General features: G+C 36.6%; 2 protein-coding genes across 7 annotated transcripts in view; one reads left to right on the forward strand and one right to left on the reverse strand.

Annotated features, from left to right (window-relative positions):
• LOC142339590 (membrane-associated protein Hem-like) overlaps window positions 1–24,768 on the reverse strand; it is a 479,910-nt gene that overhangs the window by 168,712 nt on the left and 286,430 nt on the right. The gene's annotated exons all lie outside the window — the stretch shown is intronic.
• Window positions 1–24,768, forward strand: part of LOC142339589 (uncharacterized) — a 55,646-nt gene that overhangs the window by 13,728 nt on the left and 17,150 nt on the right. Inside the window, exons 6-7 of one of the 2 annotated variants that reach the window (XM_075389729.1) lie at window positions 408–633; window positions 17,412–17,468. In XM_075389729.1, the coding sequence (XP_075245844.1) occupies window positions 408–633; window positions 17,412–17,468 (283 nt within the window). The remainder of the gene's footprint in view (window positions 1–407; window positions 634–17,411; window positions 17,469–24,768) is intronic. The other variant, XM_075389731.1, reaches the window with a different exon arrangement.

A 24,768-nucleotide genomic window follows, 5' to 3' on the forward strand; every position in this document is an offset into this window, starting at 1 on the left:
AATTGTTTTAACAATCCTAACGTTAAAGGTAAGGGAAGCTGTCAGTAAGTAAGAACGTTTGATAAGTATACGAAAGAAAAAAGATTGGATTCATTAAAATTTTATAGAAATCAATTGTTGCTTCCACAGGACGACGACAGAGTTGCCCTGTTACTACGACACTGAAGCTTTTTCCTAATTATACGTAATAGGTAATGCGAAGAGATGATTAATCAGTGGAACACAATGTGTATAATTCAGTAGCAGATGCTGCGCATCAGTGCTAGAATTATTTTCCTGTTACACATGGCTTGCACGAAGTGGCCTCGTTCTATAACCTTTTGAGTTGCTTTTAAGTACGACCATTAATTGCTGATGGTTAATATAAAATTGCTTTCTTTAAGGTAGAGAGTATTAATCTTGATTAGGAAGTACCCAGACGCCTTGTTTGGTGGAACTCAGAATGCAGCCGCTGATGTTGGATCCAGTGACGACCTGAATCGCGTTAGTGGAAACGTGGGTGGTGCCAAATTGAACAACGCGTGTGGTCTTTCACCCCCAGACAGTCCGAGCACTCTGAAGAAGGACTTGTTGCTTTATGAAGACTTGCTTGCCAATCTGCATTCGAAGATGGAAGACCCATTAGCTGACAAGGTAAAAGTTTGCATTTGATATGAAGCTACTATAGAAATCTCTCTCCTCCTGGAATAACGTAAGTGTTTAAGCCCTGTTGACCAACTTGCTTATAAGATCGATTTGACAATAGTGAATTCACAAACTTTGGTTTCAACGGTAAATTAGCATGGAAACATATGAACTAAAGTTAGAAATCAAATCATGCAAAAGTCAAATTAAGAAATGTTGAAATATTGAAGCTTGAGCTTCAACACTCCGCGACGAGAGGAGGGCGCGCTTTAAAATTGGGGCTAAACCTGAATACTCTGGTAATAATTTAAAAACTATTGTAAAACACATTGAGTTTGTGACTTGTAATCTCTTTCGTAGTTGTTGATCTTCTCTTTGCATTGTAAGCTGCGTTGTTTGTTAGGCAATCTTGTGAGCTGCTGGTTACTTGATTTGGAATGGATCGGTTTGATCTATTTGGCTTCTAATGTTGTTCTGAGTTGCAATTCGCCATCTCGCTCACGGTGGCTTGACATCTAAAAATTAATTGGAATGTTTTGACAAAATGCACAATCCTCCCACACAACGAGAGAAAAGGGTTAACAATATTATTGAATGTTGGACGACTGGTTGTCAGGAGATGAAAAAGTGAAACATTTGGTTTTAATGCTAATAAAGTTTGGAATTATGTTGGGTTTGTTGCTACGCTCCTTGAGTTGATCAGTTCTTCTTCATCTATGACTCTTGACAGTTTTCCTGCAGGGCGAGTTAGTGTACCTGTTGCGGTGTGAATGTCAAATGATCTTGGTATTCCGTCGGCTCCGTAATGACATTTCGTTATCCGTCCGAGGGACCAAATACCTCTTGGCGTAAATTCGTTCAGAATCCAGACTAAATCGCCCGTTCTGAGTTGTTTCGACTGTTCTCTCCATTTTGCTCTGCTTATTAGGTCTGATGTGTACTCTCTTTGAAGTCTTTTCCAGAGGTGGTCCAAAAGCGTTTGAGTATAGTTGAAATCTTTCTTCCTGAAAGTTTTCAATTTCGCTGTGAGGGGGGCTAAAGCTAGATGTGGTCGTCTAAGAATGAAGTGGTTGGGTGTTAGGGCTTCATCGTTGTTGTTATCAGAAGAAGCGTAAGTTATGGGGCGGGAGTTTAGGATGCCTTTCGTTTCTGTCACAATTGTTTACAAAGTTTCGGCTTTCGGTTGCTGACTTCCTAAGACGAGAAGAGTTCTCTTCGCTGTTTGAATTATTCTTTCCCATACACCAAAGTGTGGAGCAAGTGGTTGATTCATTTTCCAAACTTTGTTTTGCTGCAATAATTGTTGAGCAATATAGGAGTTGTCAATGCTGATATTATCCAAATTCATTACCTTTTTCGATGCTGTAAAATTGTTCCGCTGTCAGAGATTATTATCATTGGATATCCTCTCCTTAATACAAAATTGCAAGTAAACAACTGTCGGTGTCTAGACTATGGCAAACTTCCAAGTGCAGTGCACGGGTTACTAAATACGTGAAAATGCAGATGTACTGTTTTTCAAGCTTGCGAGAATTATCCTCAATGTAGAAAGGTCCAAAGTAATCTAATCCTACATTTGTGGATGGGTATTGTTTTTCGGCGTCAGCAAAGCGAAAGGGCGGAAGATCGGACATCATTGGTGTAATATTCCGAGCTCTCCATCGGCGGCATATGAAACATGTCCGACTGAGTCTTCTTAGGAACCTTTGAAGACCAATGATTAAAAATGTCTGTTGCAGGTAAGCCCTGACAAACTCCGTTCCCACGTGTTGGCAGGTGTTAGTGTGAGCGTCTTTAACAATTATCTGAGTGACATTTGATGTCCAGTATTATGGGGTGTTTTTGATTCCAAAGTAATGGCGCATGTCTCAGCCTTCCTTTGGCTCGCAAAACTCCATTTCCATCCAAAAATGGATTGAATTGAAGAACTGCATCCCTTGGTTCCAGTTGTTGTCCAATTTGCATTCTATTAATTGTTTTTCAAAAAGTGTTTTGCTGTGAAATCTTTATCAGGTAATTTTGAGCTTCATTCTGACTGTTTAGTGTATCTCTTTTTCGTAAAATGTTTGATGCTTTGTACACGGTTGCTGTCCTTCTGAGCAATCGTTTCCAAGTTGAAAATTTTGTTGGTTCTATGATAGGGTTCATACACTTAGGTAATACTAAATTTGTCGGAGTTGAAAACTTTGTTTGTTCAAAGTTCCAGTGTTCAGGGTCTTGAAAAAGAAATTTTGTTCCTTGTAGCCACTTCTCTTTGAGCTCTGATGGTTTCAAACCTCTGGTTCCATGGTCGGCAGGGTTGAACTTTCTGGGTATGTGTTTCCATTCCTCCGCTTTAAAATGTTTCAAAATTTTGTTGATACGGTTTGCTACGAAAACTTTTTGTGGTTTGTCTGAGTTTATCCATCCTAATGTTGCAGTACTATCCGTCCATAAGTAAACTGAAGAACAATTTGAAGTCATTTCTGTGACTACAAAACTAGCTTGTTCGGCTCCCATTGTGGCTGCCTCTAATTCAAGTTTAGGTATACTTGTTTGCTTTATGGGGGCTACTCGGGATTTGCTAATGACATAGTTTACAATGACATTTCCTTCAGTAGTTGTAGATCTCATATAAATTACCGCTGAGGCTGCTATATTTGATGTATCTGTAAAGACATGAAGTTGTTGACTGGTCGTTGGTCCCGTTACAAGGCATCTTTTTGTTGTAATATCTGGCATGCTGTTGAATTCGCGAAACCATTTCTGCAGGTCACTATGAAATTTGGCTGGTACTTCTTCGTCCCATTTTTTGTCTTGTTTAATGACTGCTTGAATAAGGCTTCGAATTCGTATCGCAAATGGCGTTATCATCCCCAAGGGATCGAAAAGCGAAGCTGCTATTGCCAAGAGTTATCTTTGTTGTAATCGTTCAATTTTGATGTCTAAAATGGGTTTCCTGAATATGAAGGTGTCGTTTTTGACATCCCACTTCTGTCCGAAAACTCGTTGCATTACTTCTGTATCTCTTTCAGTGTTGTCAATTAAAGGAAAACTCGAATCGTTGCTGAAGAATTTCGTTAAGTTGAATCCTCCTTTTTTAGTGTTTCTTTGATGCATGTTGTCTGTTCGATTGCTTCTTCTGTTGTCTGGAAACTGTAAAAAGTCGTCCATGTTAAAATTAGTCATTATTGATTGACTGGCTTCGGGTGATACGTGGTGATTATCGATGGCACATTTTCGAAGTACATAGATAGCACACGAGGTCGAGCAAGTTGCACCAATTATGAGTCGCTTGTATTTGTATATTGCTTCGGTGTTGTTTTTGTACCGTAGAAACCTGTGTGTCTTGATCTTCTTTCCTTACTGCTATCTGCATAAACATGACTTCTATATCTCCGGTAACTGCTATGGCAAAGTGTCGAAAGCGTAGTAGGAGTCCAACTAAACTGCAGAGAAGATCTGGTCCAGTTAGAAGCGCTTTATTCAATGAATGTCCTTTGTAAATAGATGCCGCGTTTGTTACACGACGAATCTTTTTCTTCTGTTTGTGCTGTACTGGATGATGAGAAACATGCCACAATTGGTTGCATGTTGGGGAAGGTTCTCGGTTCGTCTCCTCAACGTAACCTTTTACAATGTCGTTCTGAATTAAGCTGTTGTAGGTGTCGGCTAACTGTCTGTCTTCATTGAGGCGCTTTTCCAATGATCGTAGTTGGGCTTTTGCTAGAAAGTAATTGTTAGGTAATTGTGTGTTTTGTTTCCAGGGTAATCCAATCTCATACCTCTCTCCGTTATGTTTTAATGTATCCTCGACAATTTGTAGGGCTTTCTTGTCTTCTTGGTTTATTGTTTTAGGTGAAGCTTTTGTTGTGCTTGTTCCTTCACAGGTCCAAAATAATTGGGGCATGTCTTCGTCCAATATCGTCTCTTCTGACTTAACCCTATTGAACAAGGTTATATTACGATTGCATTTGTTCTTCTCTGTAAGTTGTCTATACTTGTTTGGGACTGGTCCTGTTATTGTCCATCCTAATTGTGTGAGAACTCCGTACGGTGTTCCCGGTGGTCCGATTGTTTACTTGAGTGGAACTGTTGCTGTAAAAGCATCGGCTCCTATCAGAATACCTATTCTGTTGTCTCTGATTTGATTAAAATTGATACCGCTTAAACGACCGAAATCCTTACAAACGCTGTTGAGCATCTGAATTGGCACCGTCGGCATTTGAAAGTCTGTGGTAGAAGTCGCAAACACTGGTAAGTTAATGATAGGTCTACTGCTGTCGATGGCTCCAATTCCACGAAAATTTTCTGTTGTTTCTATCGTGTGTTCTTGGTAGTGATGCTTCGGGGATTGTAACAGATTTCCTATCACTAATTCCTAAAGCATCTGCAATTGTCCAGGTAATTTGTGTATTGTCACTTCCACTGTCAAGGAGAGCGTAAGTTTCAACGGAGACTGTCTCCGAAAACACTGTTACCGGTATTGCTTGTAGCTGAACATGTGGGAGGATCCCACTGCTGGGCTGGTTATTACTGCAAGTGTAGTTCTGATGTCGGCTATTGCTGCCTGAGAAACTTTGCGAATTTTGGTTTGTTGAGTGCTGATATTGTTGGTTAAAGTTTCCCGAAGTTGGCTGCTGTTGCTGCAAATTGGATGTATTGGGCACTTGATATGATTGCCCGTAATAGAAGTTCCGGTTATGTCTGTTGTAGTTGTTACTATCGTTGTAGTTACCATTTGTGTTATTGTTGCTGTTGGTTTTGATGCTGTTGTTGTTGTTGTTTTAGTTGTTGTTGTTGCTGTTGTATTGGCTTCTGCTGCGTTGCGGGTTGTAACTACCGTTACCATTTTGTCTAGTTTGTTGATTGTAGTTGGGGTTAGTGCTGCTCAAATTTTTGTTCCACGAAGAACTGTTGTTTGTGAAATCGAACTGGTTTCTGTTCATGTTATCTCCATTGTGTCCATATTCAGATGTTGATTGTTTTTGTACTTGATTACTAGGCTGTGTTGTATTGAAATTGTTACGGTGTATTGTTGAGTGATGAAAACCGTTACAATTGTCTATCTGGCATCTGTATTTACTGCTTCATTGTCCTTTTGGATGTTCAGAAAGACAATTAGGGCATAAGTGCAGTTGTCGCACTGTCTTCTGTCTGTCGTACACGTTTTGACATTTTTGACTGTTTCCTAAATTGTGGCTTTGTAAACAAAGCGGACAAATCTTTCTAGCGTTGATCCTTTGTTCAGATTTTCCACGTTGGTGTGTTCTCTCAATGAATGAATTATGAGTGCGTGGCATATCTTCGCACGCTTCGGCATACTTGTCTATCCAATCTTTGAAATGAATCACATTTGGGTTAACAAGTTCTTTGCGGATGACATTTTCGTTCCACTTTTATCATTGCAGGAGATAGTTTTTCTTTGGCTACTCTGAGAACGGCGGATTATTGCAGCTCCGGCGTAAACTCGTGAAGAAGAAAACTCGTGTACTAATTGTCTGAGAAAAGCTGCAAATGAAAAGAAGCTGTCTGGGTTGTCTGTAGAAGGCTTGGGCCAGCGTTACAGTTTGTCAAGATATGCTGCAATAACAGTTTGTGGTCTTCCAAATCTTCTCGGTTATTGTATTGTCGTAAAATTCTTCATTTTATGAGTATCCGAAAACGCTTTCCTTTGCGCGATCAGTGAGAGCGTTTTGCAGATAGGTGATTTTCTGTGCGTCCGAAAGGCACACATTATTATGTATTGTTGATTTGAAGTAACAATACCACTCGTGCCATTTGAGAGGGGTCTCCATTGTATGTCTTCAGTTGTGTCTTTGGCAAACTGATGTTTATTTGCGGGTTTCTCTGATTTGGTGTAAAATGCAGATTGCTAAACTGTTCGTTGGTTGAATTGTTATTGTGATTTTCAGGTGGTTGTGTAGCAGATTCGAAGTGAACTGTTGGTTGTCTGACATTGGAGCTGTCTTCGTATCTCTCCATACCGTTCTCTCTGATTTCGTGCATTGCATGAGACTGGTTGCGGCAAGACATTGTTTGTATTTCCGTGTCAGGTGTGTCTACTGATACCGTTGGACGGCTGCAGGTTGTCTGTGTTAATATGGTATTCTCATTGTAACGAGGTTGATTTCGATTCTCGGGTGAGAAAATGTTCCTATCCCTTGTTTGTTTTTGTTTAATCGAAGCAAGAGTTCGTGAATTTGTTAGGCAATTCTCCTGTTGTGTTGTTTGTTGGTGAGTTGTGCTTCTCCCAATATTTTGTAGTTTGGATGCTTGGTTCTTTGAGGAATCATTTGCACGCGAATCGTTTCGTTGGTTTGTCGCTTCATCGCTGTGACTGTCGTAACAGCTTTCCACTTAGGGACAATTGGTGATACCTTTTTGTGCTATGAGTGCTTTTGAATTTCTGAGTTGTTTATCTGGAAGCTGATGGCTTTTAAATTTTGCTGAGTTATTTACTGTTGATGTTGTTTGGGGATCCTGATTGTTTTTGTTGGATTTCACAAACTGAAATGGTTCGGTAAATTGATTATGCCAATTTGTTCCAATGCGCTCGTTATGTTGATTGCTCTGGGTGCGCTCGGAAAGTTCAGGTTGTCGTTCGTTTCCTTCGTTTGAGTCTTTAGGTTCACTATTGGAGGTCTGTTCAACAAATGTTCGAGAAGACCCCTGTTGTAAACTGTTCCGGTCCCAATCTATTCGTTGATTACTAATTCCTGTGCGGTTGTTTGCTGTGTTTTCTGCAGTTTGTCCAACGTTACGCTTGCAAGATTTATTCGACGCAACTGCATCTCTGCCGTTTTTTCGTTGACTGTCAGGTGAAGAATTGTCGGTCTCGTTTCGAATATTCAATGATTGATATCTATCAATGCTGAGTCCGATTTCATTTGAGACGGGACAACTGGTATTGTTTCTATCGGCCAATGTCGGGCAGGAGTCTTGTTGATGTGATATAGAGATTGCATTGTGCAGACTTTATCTGATGATTCTCTCGAGTTGTGAGAGGAATCATGTCTGTTGCGTAAATTGTATCTCGTGCGATTTTGGGCTGCAATTTCATTGTGTCTTGTGTATCTGTTTGATATGAAGGCGCATACAGTGTTGTTTTTGTCTCCTGAAGCACCAACTGTGTTCATCTTTGATTTAGACAAACCGTTTATAATTTTCTTCCCTTTCAGCAATGTCGTTGTGCGTTCACCTGAGCGTTCGCCGAGTGTGGTGTTCTCGTTAGTTGTAAGGGTAAACTCGGAGATATCATCCAAAAGCTTGTCCAAGCATGCTTTTTGTCATACGTGAGTTGAAGAACGTCAACGTCATCGGTCTGATACTGTTTCTCAAGAAAATTTACTGCTGAGCCCCACTCAACCTCACGTCTCATGATTTTTTGGATCAACGTCTTTCCTTTTATTTGTTTTTGGTGCCATTTGTTTCTGTCTAATTGTTGTTTGGAATTGTTCAGGTTATTCTTGCTTAGTGCTTAATTAGTTTGCAGTTTTCATCAGTTTCTGAGCAAATTTAAACAGCACTATCGAAGAGAGCTCCTGTATTGTTGCGCGCAAGAGTATTCTGTGTTACTTGAGGTTGGCAAAAAGCTGCTCTTTCTACTTCCGTTGTGTTTTTTGTTTAGTATTCTCCAATCTGTACGCAGCGTAATGGGTGTGAGTTCTTTTAATTTTCAGCCTATTTGCTGATAAAGGATTTTTTCTTTTTTCGAAGGAAAAGTCCTGTGTTATGGTTATATGTTAAAAGAGCAAAAAATATCTCAGACCTGAATTTGTTTTTATGTTGTTGTCATAAGTGAAGGTATGGTCTGAGTTTCTTTTATCCTAAACTTGGCTGGGTCTGTTGGACTTTGCAGATAGTCAAAATCTTTTTTAAGGAAAATTAATGTCAAAAAAAATTTTTATTACCGACTTTTGATACGTTGGGTTACTACTTGACGTTTAAATCTTCTCTGAAACCAACAACCTAAATCCGAAGCTTTGTCTACTCTTTAACGTGCCCCCTGAAGTAGAAAGTGTTTGACTGTAAATGTCGTGTTCTTTCTTGCTTTACATTTTGTAGAGAATGAAAATTCCGAAACTTCGATATCTATCTACGATAAAAGCAAATTTTATTGTGTTTTTATTCGCTTTGTGTGCGTATGTGATTGAACACTATCTACTTCAAAGCAAAGAACGATGCACACCCATCTACAGCTATTAAACTATTTTCTAAAAAAAGGTTTTTTGCAATAAGTTGTGATGCTGTTTAGGCCTATTTGCACAATAAAACTTTTTCATTGATAACAAAGACGCGTGGACAAAGTCTTTTTGTTTATAAATATGATATTAGATATATAAATATATATATATATATATATATATATATATATATATATATTTATATATATATATATGTAAATAGGTTTATATAGATATAGGTTACTTCGGATTGCGACCCTTTTACTTTTGTTACTTTGTTCTTTGTTAGAAAGATAGAACTTAGTTGCTGGCAAACAATCCTTCCTTCTCTTGTCATATTCTGAATCAATTTTCGTTCTCTTTTGGAATTTGTATTTGATTATGCTATTTCTGCATTTTTTCTTTTCTCTTTCACTTTGAGTTTTGAATTTTCCCTCTCTTTTTTTTCGTATTCGTTGACGGGCTGTGGTTGCAGTTCTAAATTGTTCTAAAATAAAGAAAACATTGAGTTATGTGAATACAGAAATTCGGTATTGAGAAGATTTCAAAGTTACTCCCTGTCTTTACGTCAATTTTTTTTCTATTTCCTTACAATTTTAATTTTATCTCAGAAGTTTTAGTTGCAGTTCGTTGTTTCGGGGTCACCAATGTCGACTAACTTGCTTATAAGATCGATTTGACAATGGTGAAATCGAAGTTGAACTAAAGTTAGAAATCAAATCATGCAAAAGTCAAGTTAAGAAATGTTGAAATATTGAAGCTTGAGCTTCAACACGCCCTCTTGCCAAAAGATTGTGTTACGGGTCGTTAGAAACGTAGATCCAGGAATTAAAATTTTGAAGATTAATAAAGCATGCTTTTTGAAACTGTATCCAACCTGTCGTCAACAAATCTTGGTCAATCTCTCTCCTGTTTATCATACTCAACATTATGCTCAGGGTCTCCTATTATCCTCATGGTTTTTGTTTTGCTTGTCCTGTCTCCCGATTTTTGTTGCGGCCATTTGATCACGCGCCAAGAAAAGCAATTTTTCTGGCGACTTTTGCAGATCCGTAGTTAAATTTGTATGCATGCCGTTATTTGATGCTCTCTGAGGTACGCGTTTTTAGGACAATCGTTTTTCGGATGACATTTGAAATCACATTTTTTTTTCAAATCGAATTTTTATCTCCGAATATTTGGGACTTTTTTAACAAAGAGTACAAACAGTCTACTTGCGACAATCTGCCGGTTCTGCTGACTATAAAAAGGGAAGGATTTTGAGTTTTTCTTGATGGGTTTTATGTCTAATAGGTTTGTAGTCCAACTCAGCTCTCTATTTGTCTTACCTACTTTCTACGATTGTATTTCTTACCTGGTCTGCTGGCTATTTTAAAGCATTGGAGTATATTTACTAAGGAATTTGAACATATCAATTTGAAAATAATTGATTCGAGGCAATAATGCGACTGACCGACAAAGTTTCCCAACAGAATAAAAGTGGGCACAGCTCAATTATTCGTTTTTAAAGAAAAAATTGTGAAATCCAATACAACCATTTATTGATCAAACAGATATTCAAAGATGAAACTATGCACCTTTAGAACACTTGTATCAGCTCTTAAAATCATGCCTGAGAATCAGATATCGAAAACTCAGATATCAAAAAGGGATAAACAGTGAAAACAGAAATCAAATGGCAGCAGGTGTATCAGAAACTAATTTATAAGTTCGAACTCTCTATACTTGAGTAGGTGTGAAAATTTAATTGTGTCCCCGACGTTATCGGTTAATGTTCAACTATGTATTGAATTTTTTTTTACACAGGGGCTTGTACCATTTGGTGTCAATATCATAATCTGGAATGTTTAAGAGTCACTTCTGCCCGTTTTAGAGTTGTTGGTTGAGAAATCGGTGTTAAAACAAGAAAGTTTAATGGGCAGATATGTTAAATGAAATGAGTTCCTTAGCCCCATTTTCCTAATGCCATTCTCCTTGAGTGAGGTTTAAGGTAGAAGCCAACCTGAAATTGATTTCTACTGCTTTACGGCCTACCTGTCTGGAGCCATGTGTTTTTTGCTACTCTTTTCTGCCAGCTACGGTTGATAAGAATTTTTATAGGCTTTTATGCCGTTAAAATTAGTTGTTGCCGACGCGATGGCGTATTTCGGTCACCAAAATTTATTCCCACTTTGCTCATTTTTAAAACTTGTTACAATTCAAAGAATTTTAATTGTATTGGTCTTTTTGTACGATTCGAAGAGAAGAATTGGAAGTGTCTTTTTATCACCCGGGCGCCCAGAGGGCATTACGTTCTCTTAGAGCCTTTGAGATCACTAGTCTCTAAGTACTTGATTCACAGAAACGAAACGTAAACTCCCAGTGTAGAGGCCCCCACCCCACTTCACCGCTCCCCCGCATCAGCCCCCCCCCCCCAAAAAAAAAAAATCCCAACCCCTGCTCCTCATCGTTCAGGCCCTAAAGACCTGACCCCGCATGCAGCCTCACTAAACCGTAGCTAGCTACTGACAAAGCCAACCAGTCGCTAGTCGTTTGAGAGCAATTCGACCGACGTTAGTCGGTTATGTTTTAGCTATTTTTCACTTATTTTATTTCTGTGTTCAGTAGCATTTGAAAGGACCCTGATTACTTACATAGTTTTTAGACACGAGGGGAGTGTAGTTTTGTTGATATAAACCTTTTGTGGAGAATTATGACAAAAAATTGGGAATATTTTCCCCAATTTTTCCTAATTTTTAAGTTTTTTGGAATTTTTTCGGAATTGGGAATATTTTTCCTTATTTTTTCGGAATTTTTTAAGATATGAATTTGACCATTTCCTGGGCTATTATGACTTCCCTATTGGCTTTTGACCATTTTAATACTCTTATTTGCCTAAATGGTTATTTGACTTTGCGAGTCCACATTACTTTTTTCTAGTTTTTTCTCGTTATAATTCTTTTTAAGAGCTTATTTCTTCATGAATTTCATTTTTTAGGTGATTTATGTAGGTACCAATTTTTATGGAGGTTATTTTTTGGTTTTCTTCGAGTCGTTATCGGTTGTTTTTTTTAAGATGTTGACACATTTTTATGATTTTTGTAGTCGAATTGAAGTGATGATTTTGGGTCATGTCGAGACAGGAAGTGGAGCGAAAAGACTAGTAATTCTGTCGCGTAAAATTTTCTTGCTACAATTTTCCAGAAGGGTCAGAAAATGATGTTTGAACAAAAATTAGCTACTTCGCTGGTGTTTTTTTGCATATGCCATACTGCCTTTCTCTTTAGTCAATAGAAATTTGTGTCAGGCCCTATCTTGCTGTTTTTTCTTCCTGTGATTTTTTGTTTTTACTTTTTCTCACGCCGCAGACCTCAAAACCGCATTTTTGCTTGTATTTTTTTGCTGCTTAACTTTTTTCGTATGCGTAATATCATTTAATCAAATCAGTAGATGTAAAGGTTTGCTCTCATTGAATGAAATCTTCATTGATGATTATCAGTATTAATCATTGAACGTATGAACATATTTAACTATGCATCATTAAAAAGCACTCAACATCACACATCAATGTGACTAACGATCAAATTATCTAAAAGAACAAAAGCTTTTCATGAATCATGTGCAACAGACTTTTTCTGAATCAGTTCTCACTAAACTTTGAAAGAGGTTTGCAATTTCTCGCCTTAAAACTAATCGCGGCTTTGCTGCCTCTAAAACTAGTAAAATTAGGCTTAAAAATATATTTGACTTATGAAACCATCGGTTCGTATTGACACATTTTTCAATCTTGATTTCAGTTAGAAAAGAAAAATACATAAAATTAATTAATTTATAGCGTTAGTTAAATGACCGCATCTTTTTCATTGATGTTAAACCAAATTAGATTAAATTGGGGCCCCGCCTGCGTTCGCGTGTAGGAAGCTAATAGTCAATACCTAATAGTCAATCTGCAAATAGTCAATGGGGATCCGCATAGGGTTTTCTAAATCACTTCTGTTTATCAATAGCCGCCTCAGCTTCTCAGTCGGCTATTATAGTGCTCCTAATTTTTTTACTTCGTACTAAAAATTTTTCGCTTTACCTTAGCTCACAGCTTGTTCAACATTTTGTGCAGAATCTTTTTTGAGTTTTCTAGGCTAGTTTTACTCTTCTCTCATTCTGCTAAAAGTATTTATAAACTGCTGTTGCTCAGCAAAGCAATTCGAAATGAATAGAGTGAGTATCAAAATCAAAAAACGAAATCAGAAATAGAAACGGGATAAACCAATCAAGCCCAATTTTAGATGCATGTTACTCGAACTTTGTTCTTAGTTACCACCTCTAAGTCTTATTGGTATTGATACTAGTCCCTGTGTCGTCTCACTACGAAACAGGAGTATGTTCAGCTCCAAAATGACATCAAAATAGTTCGCACTTTAAAATTGTTTGCGTACAAAAATCATTTTTCTCGTTAGTTCTCTTCTTTCAGTCCCAATCTTGATTATGGGAATCAATGGCGGCTATTTTCCGGCAATCTGCCGGGTATGTTTTTTGAAGGTATGGGTTTTCGCAGAGGAAAGTGGTCTAAAATTAATTTTTTCTAATTTCTGTCGCTTTTTCCAGAGAACATAACATTTTCTTTTGACTGCCATTATTTTGAAAGATTTGAAATTTTAAAACAGTTTTCCAATTCTGCATGCTTAAACATAAAATCTAATGTTTTACTGCTTAAGAATTAATTATCGCCGCTTCTAGGTCATATAATGCAAAAATTTAGGTAGCAATTTTATCTGCCGTTTACACAAACCAAATGAGCGTTTTTCGTATGCTATCTACATTTTTATGGAAATTGTTATGCCCACTGTTCAAAAATTTTGGTTGCCCTTTCCGAGTCTAGAAATTGCACTTTTCAAAGGTTTGCTTAAAATCTTTATTTTTGTTCCGACCTCTCTTGAGGGGGGAGGAACTATATACTCATGGGTTTTTTTTTGTTCAGTCAATTTTGGTCGATCGATATATTCATCGTAGAGAGCTGAGACTGGTATCATTAGAAAGCTTGTCCAGCGTAAAATATGGAATTAAAAAGATTTTTCTGATTTCCGTTTTTTACAGGGAGATATCGAGGTTTAAACTTTCGAGAAAATAAGAGTGATTTCCGTTGATTTTATTCACCTTTTTTCGAAATTTTTGACTAAAATTTCGCCAATTTTGCAAAAATTTAATAAAGTTTTTCAAGAAAATGTTAAAGATTTTATTCTTAATGACAAAATACATAGTCGGCTATTTTTATTGAATTTTTTCGTGACAAATTCCGGCTAAATATTTCGCAAAATCCAGACTTTTTCATCAAAAACAGCACGAAATAAGTTTCTTTAGTCCACTCTGATTAAATTTGCTGGAAGTGCACACCAAAAACACCACTAACACAATTTTTTTAGACTGAAAAGGGGGGCTAATTCTACTTCAACTTCCGTTGAGATTGCTCTGTAATTGAAACATTGCCGTTTTTTGCTAACTTTATTCTTTGATTATCAAAAACGCAGCATTTATTTTCGATTTTTTAACAAACAAAATATCTATATCTAAGACATTTGAAAAATTAAATATTTCTAATGGACAATCATCATTAGCAGGACTAGTTTTGTACCAATCTTGGACCGTTACAATCCAAAAATAATTCGGATTGTCACCAGTCGGTTTTTTATATAAAAAATTCAATCCTTTTTATATTAATTAAATAACAGAGCATTTCAAATCAAAGCTCACTAGTGATAAGTCCTATTGGCTTCCTAATAATCTCCAAATTATTTTATCTAGTTGATTGCTTGAAAGCTTATGGCCGTTTTCACTTTTAAAATATTTGATTTATAAATAAAAAATGGCTTTTTGAACTTTGCGTCCATTTTTCTCTTAATTTAGTCAACTTGCAGCGTTGTGTCAGCAATCAAAGAGTGTTCATTCTTTCTACTGAATTCAAAATCAGTCTTTATTGTGTCTTTAGGCTTTCAGTTATGTTGTTCTGACTTTGATACTACTAGATTTCACAATTTTTTTATAGATATTTGGTCATTTTTCATGTTTTCTAGTTTTGTCAAATTATCACGTTATTGGCAGTTCATATATCATATTATTCGCGTTCAAAATAACGCGCAATTAATAATATTTAAATCCTGAAATATACATTGTGTTTCTTTACCGCTTCGTTAATACTTTCTCGAAGATTTTAATTGATTTTTTAAATTTTCTCTTTAACTGTCGTTTTTACTTTGTCTTTTTAGTCGTATTTAATTTCCTGTACAATTACCCGGTTTGATTTGCTCTTAATGGGAGAGTAGATGAGCCAATTTTCTGATAATACTAGATAGCTGATGGCTTTCATGACTTTGAAAACAATTGTTTTCCAAAATAAAAAAAACACGAACTTCGCATTTTTGTTCCTTTTATTGTCTGTTTGTTACCTGGTCTCGTTAATTAAAGGTTAGATATGACATTATTTTGTCAAAAGAAGGTGTCAAAAGGGATTGATGTCAGAAAATCTAATGTTTTTAAAGAATTCGTTACGACTTTACTGGCTTCGACACGGGTTTTTTTTACAAAAAAAAAAGTAAATTAATTTTTGATTTTTGTCATATTTGACGTTCTTTCTGTAGACGTAAGACATGTTCTGGATAATTGCAGGTCTCAGGGGCTTCCTTAGGAAGAATAAACAGACTTATTCTATTTTTCATTTTGTAATTAATGGCTTTCATGTCTTTGGAAATAAACTTTTTTCGAAAAAGCAAGTATTACATAATCTCGCTTTTTTCTTTTTAGGTCTAATTGTTACCTAGCTTCATTAAAGAGAGGCCACATAATGCATTTCAAGGGAAGTTGTCAAAAGGGATTAGTGTCACAAAATCTAATGTTTTCAAAGAATTCGTTATGACTTTACTGGCTTCCACACTGGTTTTTTTCACAAAAAGAATTAAACGAATTTTTGGTTTTTGTCATATTTGACGTTCTTTTTGTAGACGTAAGACATTTTCTGGATAATTGCAGGTCTCAAGGGCTTCCTTTGGAAGAGTGGACGAACCTATTCAACTTTTTCATTGTATAATTAATGGCTTTCATGTCTTTGGAAATAAACTTTTTGGAAAAAAAACAAGTATTACGGTTAATTATCTAATATTCATAGAAATCCCCCCTCTTTTTCATGAAAAAATTTTGCATTTCTTTTTTGTGTTATTGTTACCTAGTTTCATTAATGAGCGGTCACATAATACATTATTGCTGTTCGACGAAGGTGCAATCGAACATATTTTGAGGGCCAAAGTATGGCTTTACGGCTTCGAAAGCATTTTCTGGTAAGTTTTAATTTGATTTTTTGTTTGTTTTCTATTTGTTCTTTTTTAACTGAATAAAAAATTGAACACCGACAGATCTTAATTTCTTTTTATAGAAAAATTGGTAATTGTAAACCTATGGGATATTTTAGTTGATTCCTAATGGTTGTCATTTCTTTGAAATTAGTAGTTTTTTAAAAAAAAATTCAGCGAATTTTCTAACTTTAAAAATTCTGTGCTTTTTTGTCTAATTGTCACCAAGTCTTATTTTGAACTGGTGAATTACCATTTTTTTCTGGTGAATTAAAGTTTATTTTGTTTAGTTTCAGTTTTATCGGACGCTTTTTTGACTTTGTTATTAAGTTTTGTTTTTTAGAACTGACATAAATTTTTTGATGTAATTAATGTTTGTTGTTGTTGTTTGTCTTTGCCGTTCGTCTTCGCTCGCTTTCTTAATATCGCATATCTCATCAGTCTAAAGCATCATTTTTTTACTCCACTGAGTTATTTGCTTTGAAGGCTATCTCTTCGTTCATATACCAATTTTTTTGAAAAATACTTGAATTTTTGGGTTTTCCTATCTGTTCCTCATTTGGTAGACAATTATGTCAAAATTGTGGATGAGCGGGGTCGGAAACTTTTGTGCAATCGCACATTACCGAGCGTCCTTGTTTAAAATTTAAATTTCAACTGGCTTCTCAAAATATTTAATTGCTGGTACATTTTTAGGTCTGAAGTGTTTGGGAATAAATTTGAATGAGGTTAATTTTTCAGTGGACTGTTCTGTCATCATCCAACTAATAATTTGATGGAGGGAACTGAAAAGAACATTTTTTCCTGTATACTAGCACTCCTTTGCCATTTCTTCTGATGGAGATTATGATATCTGTTATCAAATCTTTATTTCTAAAAGAGCTTTTTGAAAATGACTTGCCTGACTTTCATGTGGCCTTCAGTAAGTCAAACTAAAGTCATTTGAGAAGAGAAGTCAATTTTGTGCTCAATACATGATTCTTATGTAATGTGCTCATTAGATTTGTACAGTTGACGTGACCAGAATTCCAAATCATTTTGAGTTTTGAAAAAGAAAAAACTGCTTCGATTACTTTCTCAGCTCGACGCCATATCTGTTGCATCATTGTAGTTTAACAAAGCATGTCTGCTTTGCTTATTTTTGGAGATGCTGACTTCTGTAATATTGTAGAACAGAAATCAAAACTGTCTTTCTTCAATTCAACTTTGCCCATTTCTAGCCATCTGCTTTCGATTGTGAATAAAACCCTCATAAATGTGACGTCTGACTATAGATGTTGTATTGCATGGTTTTCGTTTTCTATTGCAGGGCGTAGAAGAAGAGTTATGGGAAGTGCAACGAATTGTTACGTCGTACAAACGGAAGGTTAGATAGAAGTCAACAATTTTACATTTTTTCTGCATGCTAACAGTTACAATCCTAGAATGATTCAGTTATAACAACAGTAGAAAATGAAGGCTGTATAATTGAATTGAGATACTTGTCCCGTGATAAACTTTAACGTGCATTGAACTTTTCAGTTATCCATATGCTGCAATTGTATTTTTTTTTTGTAAATCAAGCGAAGTAATCTTTCTTTTCATCTTTATAATTTGATCAGAAGAGTGATGACTTGTTGAGATGACTCAACAAAGTCTTAGCGGTGCAATAGTTGAATAATTCTTTTTGGCTGGACTATTCTGTCACATTTTAAAAATGGAGTTTTATATGGTACAGATCTCAATGAAAATAAAATTTTGGCTCAAAAGTTTAGATGAAAACAAAATGGCATGACTTAATAGACGTCGTAGAACTAACTATAGAACTCGGTTTAAGTTGTGTTCAAATATCAATGCTCTCATAGCCACTAGTTTGCGAGAGTGCGTGATTCATCAAGGCGACATTTTTCCCAATTTCAATACCCTTTATAGCGATGGTCAAACCCTCCTCATATTTGTTAACATTTCTCATCAGCCCTATCTTGGACAAGTACTGACTGGATAAATAAGTCGCAACCGAAAGCAAACAACCCAAAAATAAACAAACTCCCCTTGGTTTAATCATTGGTAAAATAAAATCGGCCAGAACGTACTTCCCAACGAGAGCGCCACAGTTGGTCGTAAATAGTATACATATTGAAGAATAGTCTTTTGATATTTCGAAGTCTCCGAGGCCTTGTTTGAGTGATACTTGATAAAATATAAGAAATATAGGAGTGTACGCCACTGAAATGCCAAAAGTTACGATCGATGCTAGAATCTCGATGAATAAAGCCGTGTCCATGTGAATTATCTGAACTGGAATTGACATAGCTACAAAACCGAATATTGAAATTACGCAACCTGAAGTCAAAGCAATTGACGCGTACCCTCTATCGCTGATGATACCTGATGAAATTGAGCCTATAATTTCCAGCAAGCGAAGGGCTAAAGTGAAGTGAAATATGGAATCGGCGCTCTGAGACAAAGGATCACTTGCAAGTTTGCTATTGACGTAAGCGTGAAATTGAGTCCTAGATACTGATATAACAATTGATGTTACGCTGACGCTAACAATGCCCGAATGTGTGATGAATGCTAGTACGTTTGCCATTGTATTGTCACTGTCGAAAGATCGGCCATATGTTTGCTGTCGTAAAAATAAAACAGAAATTGGTACCAGGAGAAAGCACATTGCGAAACCGATAGATGTGAATGCAATGATTTCTGAACGGAGTCTGTCGTCCTCATAGGCATCGTCCAATATGAAGTGACGAAAAAGGCTTCCGGAGAGGTAGCCAACGTTTGCAATGCTGCCTTTCCATATATTTGTTTTCCAATCTTTTTCTTGCAACAGGTCAATCGCTATGCAAAATTATACTAAACGGCGGGAGTATGTTACTCATTATCAACAAAAGTAAACACAAAATCTACTTTTAAATGGTAAACTGACTGTATTTAATGTCATTTTCAGTCAGCATAAATTAGGCCAATTCTTTGGCTTTCTGCATCGGTCCTCAGAAGGGTAATAGATCTAAATTCAGAAAAACTCACAAGCTTATTTACAGAGAAAATCCAGGCCAAATTTGACTAGTTTTCCTTTAATTAAGTAGCAGTTAGTTCAGTTCTACTTTAAATCTGTTCAGCAGGATCAAATTGAAGATTTCACGTTGAACTCAACTTACCGGTACTTGCAGAAAACTGGGGGGAATCTCTCCGTAATTACTTCATTTTTGTGGAGTTTAGAGCTATCAATGTTCTAATGATTTTATGTCGACTATATGAAGTTTAAGGAAAACGGAAATCGTGTTGGTACTGAAAATTCCTGAAAAATTGGCAGTTTAACCATGTACATTTTTTGTTTCATGCATTTATTTTTTGTTGATGACAGTAGCAACTTATTTTTGTACGGAAAATATTCAATATTTAGAAGGAACTGCACCAGCTTTTAGCAAAGGTGTGAGGAACCTCCTAATTAACTGCTCCCCTACGTATTTTTTGACCTAAACCGCAACCCTAACCAGTTCTCCCTAATTAAAAAGGAGCAACTCCAATAAATCTCTACTGTAAAAAAGACTTGACTCAAATTCGCAAATAATGCCTGTGGTTTATGTTACGGGCAAATTCAGTCAAATTTGAGCAAACGTGAAAACAAATCAGCCCTTTGAGAGAACTTACAATTTACTGAGTTGATTTCATAGAGCTCGGTTTTTGCCCTAAGTTAGCACCGTTTAATATCAAATTCACGAGTTGCTAAGATCAGAAGCTCAGGCGAGCGGTGGCGTAAAAGTGACTTGAGAAAAGATTAGAAAATTGTAGAACTTAGAAATTTTAATTGCTCTCAAACAAAGTTTGTAGCAATTATTTTAGTCCTGTGGTCTGATTTTATGCGATTTTTCGCTTGACCAATTTTTCGTCTAACCCATTTGACTTTTCTCAAACGGGATAAACAGGTAGCGCTCAACACTCCCGTTGTCCACTCTCCTGCACCTGTTGAATTGAACCTCTCTCCCATCAAGCCTTCGCAAACGCTACCCCCGTCGCCTCACCCCCCCTAATGGTAGCATCCGTAAGCCTAAGTTGGCTACTACCGAAGCCAACCGCCGCTCGCTGGTCTTTTGAGAGCAATTCGCCCGACGCTAGTTAGCTTAGTTTTTTATGTTCAGTATTGTAAAGTATTTGTCATTGATAATTTCAATTTCTCAAAATTCCTGTAGTGAATGAGTTTTGTTAACGACTAACAATTAGATCTTTACGGCAAAGTATTCTCTTTCAGAACCGCCATATTTAGACAAAATTTTAACATGCGATCGAAAAAGAGCAGGCAGTTTTAATCCAGCTGATAATTCCTGTAATTCAATGAGATTGCAATCAAAGGTAAAAAACACTATTTGACGTAGGAAAATATTTAGAAAACCTTGTCACCTGCCAGCTATAGCTGATAGACTGCACTTTGCAACTATATTAATTGCTTTCGAAACAAAGATTGAAGCAATTTCTGCAATTCATGGAATATTTTTGTCTTGAACCTTTGTCTTTCCGAGTTACTTAATTTTTTTCTTTGAGTGATTTAAATTACTATCATTTACAATTTTAGGCAGCTTAACTCGGTTGGCGGCAGTTACTGCGAAAAAATCAACAGAAAATTGCGCGGATAGTGGTGTCATTCTTTCACTTGTAGTCTATTTGTAACCTAAAAAAATCAAGCAAGCTTTCTCGACATTCAAGCATGAAACATGCTGCCATTAAGTTGAGCGCCCGCCATTAGTTCGAGAGCAACTCGTCGCATGTTTTTCGGTTATGCTGAACAACTGCAACAGCGATAGCTGAGCACAGTAATATAATCCTTGGTGCTTTTGGGTTGCATTAAATAAAATTTTTGGATTCTTAACGAAATGTTGCAGCCTCTTCTAGGCTAAAGTAACATTTTTGAACTGTCTTTTCATAAAAAAATTTTAACTTTTGTTATTATGACTTTACGCATTTTTACCGTTTTGTTTCCAATTATTTTATGTCAGAATCTGAGTGATGACACGGTATAGCAAAAAAGCTATTTAAAATTTTCGGGGAAATGACTAATGTTGACAATTTATTAAATATTTTTAGGTTTTTTAATCAGTTTTTCTCTAGCATTGATATTTTATTCATTCCTATATTCACTCCGTACTGTTTAATAATTTTTTTGTTAATTTTTCTGGAAATTCTTAAATATATGGTAATCTTTTTCGAGGAACCTTTGCTGGTTTTGAATTGTTTGAATCTACGGGTTTGGTAGCATATAAATGGGAAAGAATTCGGATACCTTTTTCCTTTACCATTGATTTAGCACTGACTGTTTGTTTTATTTTTTATTTTTTAAACCACGTTGAGATTAATTTGTGGACCATTGCAAGAAGCATTTTCTGATTTCAAATTTGATGACCTCTCAGCGTCTATTATTTAGACGCTCTCCTTTTTTAACAATTCAAAGAATTTGAATTGTTTTGGGGTACCCTCTTTGTTTTAAGATCTGCTCACATATTTTCTTTTATTTGAAGTCAAATTGATGTAATGCGTGTAGTCTTGTCCCTACAGGAAAGGGAGCTGGAAAACGAGTGGTTGTTGGGCGTGAATTTTTTTGTGGGGCAATGTGACTTTGATTTTTACTGTTTTTTGTCGAATTTTATGCGTGATGTTTTCTAATTGCTTTTCCCAATCCATTAGTAATACATTCTAGGCGTTCTTTTTTGTTTAGTCAATGAATATTCTTTGAATTGTAGATCAAGACTTGACCTGCTTTTTTAAATTTGCTTTACTTCTCGATAATATTTCTTGTTTCGCTTAAGTCACAACTTCCACGTTTTACTTCTGACTTATCTCACTCACTGTTTCCATTAAATGGATTTTTTTCTTTCACTCACTGAATTACGCATTTTCGTGAATATGGTCAAGGTCAAAAGAGCAGAATTAAAAGAAACGGGATAAACCAATAAAGCCCGGTCAGTAATTCATAGTGCATTAGGCTATCAAACTTCAATAACACGGTTGCCAGCTGGCATTAATGTTAAGCTCAGAAGCCTTCAGTTTAGCAGCTGAATTAAGTATACTTTTAGAAGCTGACTGAGTTTGCACACCAGATTGGAGGACTTTTTGACAGACCAAAATTCTGACAATTTCTATCGCTTTGTTTCTGTTTCAATCTCGGTGTGCATCAAGTGAATCAACAGTGGCTATATTCCGGACATTTGCTGGCCGTTTTGCTTTGTTTACACAAAATTGTGCGTATTTCAACACTTATTCTTTTCCTTTGTATTTTGTTGGAGCTAGATTGCTCAGATTGGCAATTTTACCATATTTGTGCATAATTTATTTTTATAGCTGCGATGCTGTACGTTGAGTGGAGCTATATTGTTGTGCTCTTTGTTTTTTTTTTGTTTCGTCTTCCGACGCTCTTTTTCGTTTTACATTTGTTCACTTTTCTTAAACATTTTTGATTGCGCTTTTCTTAAACAGTTTTTAACTTTCAAGTGACTTTTTCACACATGCGTTCTTCATTTTTGAGTGATCTGTATTGCTCCGAAGTAAAGCTTGTTGCTAATATAAAATCGGTTGCAGCATAGCAGAGGAATGTGATTTGTAAGGCAGTGGTTAGTGCGAGTGCTAGTGGCTTGCGAATCCCGGCATGGGAAACGTTTTTGCGCCCATAAAGAAAAATTGATTTAGGCTACAGCCCCTGATTTAAATTGCCTCGCATGTCGTTCAAGAGCAATTTTTCCGACATTTGTCGGTTTATGTTTATTCACTCTTGATTTGTTGATTTTTGCTCTCTTATTCACAACTTGAGGCCACTTCTCAATTGGCTCCTGTATCGTATTACTGAATTCAAATGAAGAATGCTTCAATGTTGGTGTCATGTTTTTTTTGTATTTTACCAGTGACCAATAAAAGCGCAAGTAACCTTATCTCTAATCCACAGCTAATGCCTCCCCCCCCCCCTGTGGTTGAAGCAGACTATTATAAAATCGATTATTTGTGAGTTGATCAAGAGCGTGTCATCTGACAACAGTCTATTGTTTATTTTTCAATGGAGTTTTGATTTTCAGATTTTTGATCTTTTTCCAGGAAAGTTATTAGATGTAATACACGTCCTCCAACGGTGATTTGTAATTTTTGGACCCCTCAAGGGGCAGCTAATATGTTTTATAACATTGATGGGATCTATTCTGTTTCGCCCCTCCCCCAGCTTAGTGGGAATATATGTTTTATGAACCCCAGGCGCACGTGCAATAGTTTTACATAGTAACGTGCTATATAACACATAATTTGTAACTGGAGTCATAAAGAATAACGGGGGGGGGACAGATTCATGCCATGTTTTTGAAAAGTTGAGCACTGTTGTTTTGGTTGTCCTAGCCTTATCAAGGAGTGTCATGTTAGGGCTGCTTTGCTTTCTATTGATGCATAGTTTAATCTCTGCCATTTTCAGTATGCAGGCATTGGTTTTAATCAGTTGATTCAATTTTTTCGAAAAATAGGTTTGTATGAGAGTTTTGCCACATAGTTGTTTTTGTGTTATCTTGTCTCATGGCCGCTGTTTAGTTTTTAAAAGTGCTATCTTTGTACTAATAGCTTCAATTTATTTTCATAGGTTTTTGTTAGGAATATGCGTATTTCAACACTTATTCTTTTCCTTTGTATTTTGTTGGAGCTAGATTGCTCAGATTGGCAATTTCAATAAATTGTGCGTATTTCAGCTAGTTAGTTCACATGTTCCAACATGTCGTTTCGTTCCGGTCAAGTTTAGAACTAAGTGGTCACAACTGCTGACCAGCATCCTGGATAATTGTGCCACAACACCAGATGACGAACTAAATTGGCAGAAATTGTTTTCTGTTTCGAAGTGCATCTTGCGTGCGAGCAACCGAGGAGGTAAAAAGCACAAACGAAATCAGGATCAGCGGCTCTCCGATCGCATCGATCGATGGAATGCGGGTGATTGTAAACCTTTGGACAGAAGCCCTGGCAATGAAACAAGCGAAGAAAAAATCCACAAACGGAATAGAAGAATTAGCCAGCAGAGCTAAAAGTCTATGTTTGCAAGGTAAATTTGGTCGCGCCGCAAAAATCCTGTCATCTGAGGGACTTGCGCCTAATAGCAGAGCTACTCTGAAAGCACTAGAAGAGCTACATATCAAAGAAGCGCCTCCAACTTTGCTCCGACCAGACAATGTTGCTTCAAGTGCGTATCAATTTAGCGATAACATAGTTTTTGAACAATTGAAAACTTTCAGCAAGTACACTGCAGCTGGTCCTTCCAAGATGTATCCAGAGCATCTATTGCACGCAGTAGAGTACTGCTCCCGACCACTCTGAATCCGCCCTTAAAGCAATAACAAGGTTTGTAAATACAGGAAGCAGGGGTAAATTCCCCTCATTTGTTTCAAAAGCCCTCTGCAGCGCATTGCTCACCGCTCTATCCAAAAAGAGAGGAGTACGCCCAATAGCTGTCAGTGAAATCCTGAGGCGCCTTATTGCTAAATGTATAGTGAAAGAAGCAAAATCAGAAGCAATTGAGTTGTTCGATTCAATTCAGCTAGGGGTTGGAGTCAGCGGAGGTGCGGAAGCAATTATCCACTCTGCGAAAATCACCTACGAAAAGATCCTCAACGCTGACTCTAATGAAGGAGTGCTTCAGATTGATTTCCGAAATGCCTTTAATTCGGTTAAGC

This window comes from Convolutriloba macropyga, chromosome 5, assembly GCF_964194025.1.
Source record: "Convolutriloba macropyga chromosome 5, txConMacr16.3, whole genome shotgun sequence".
Taxonomy (NCBI): Eukaryota; Metazoa; Xenacoelomorpha; order Acoela; family Convolutidae; genus Convolutriloba; species Convolutriloba macropyga.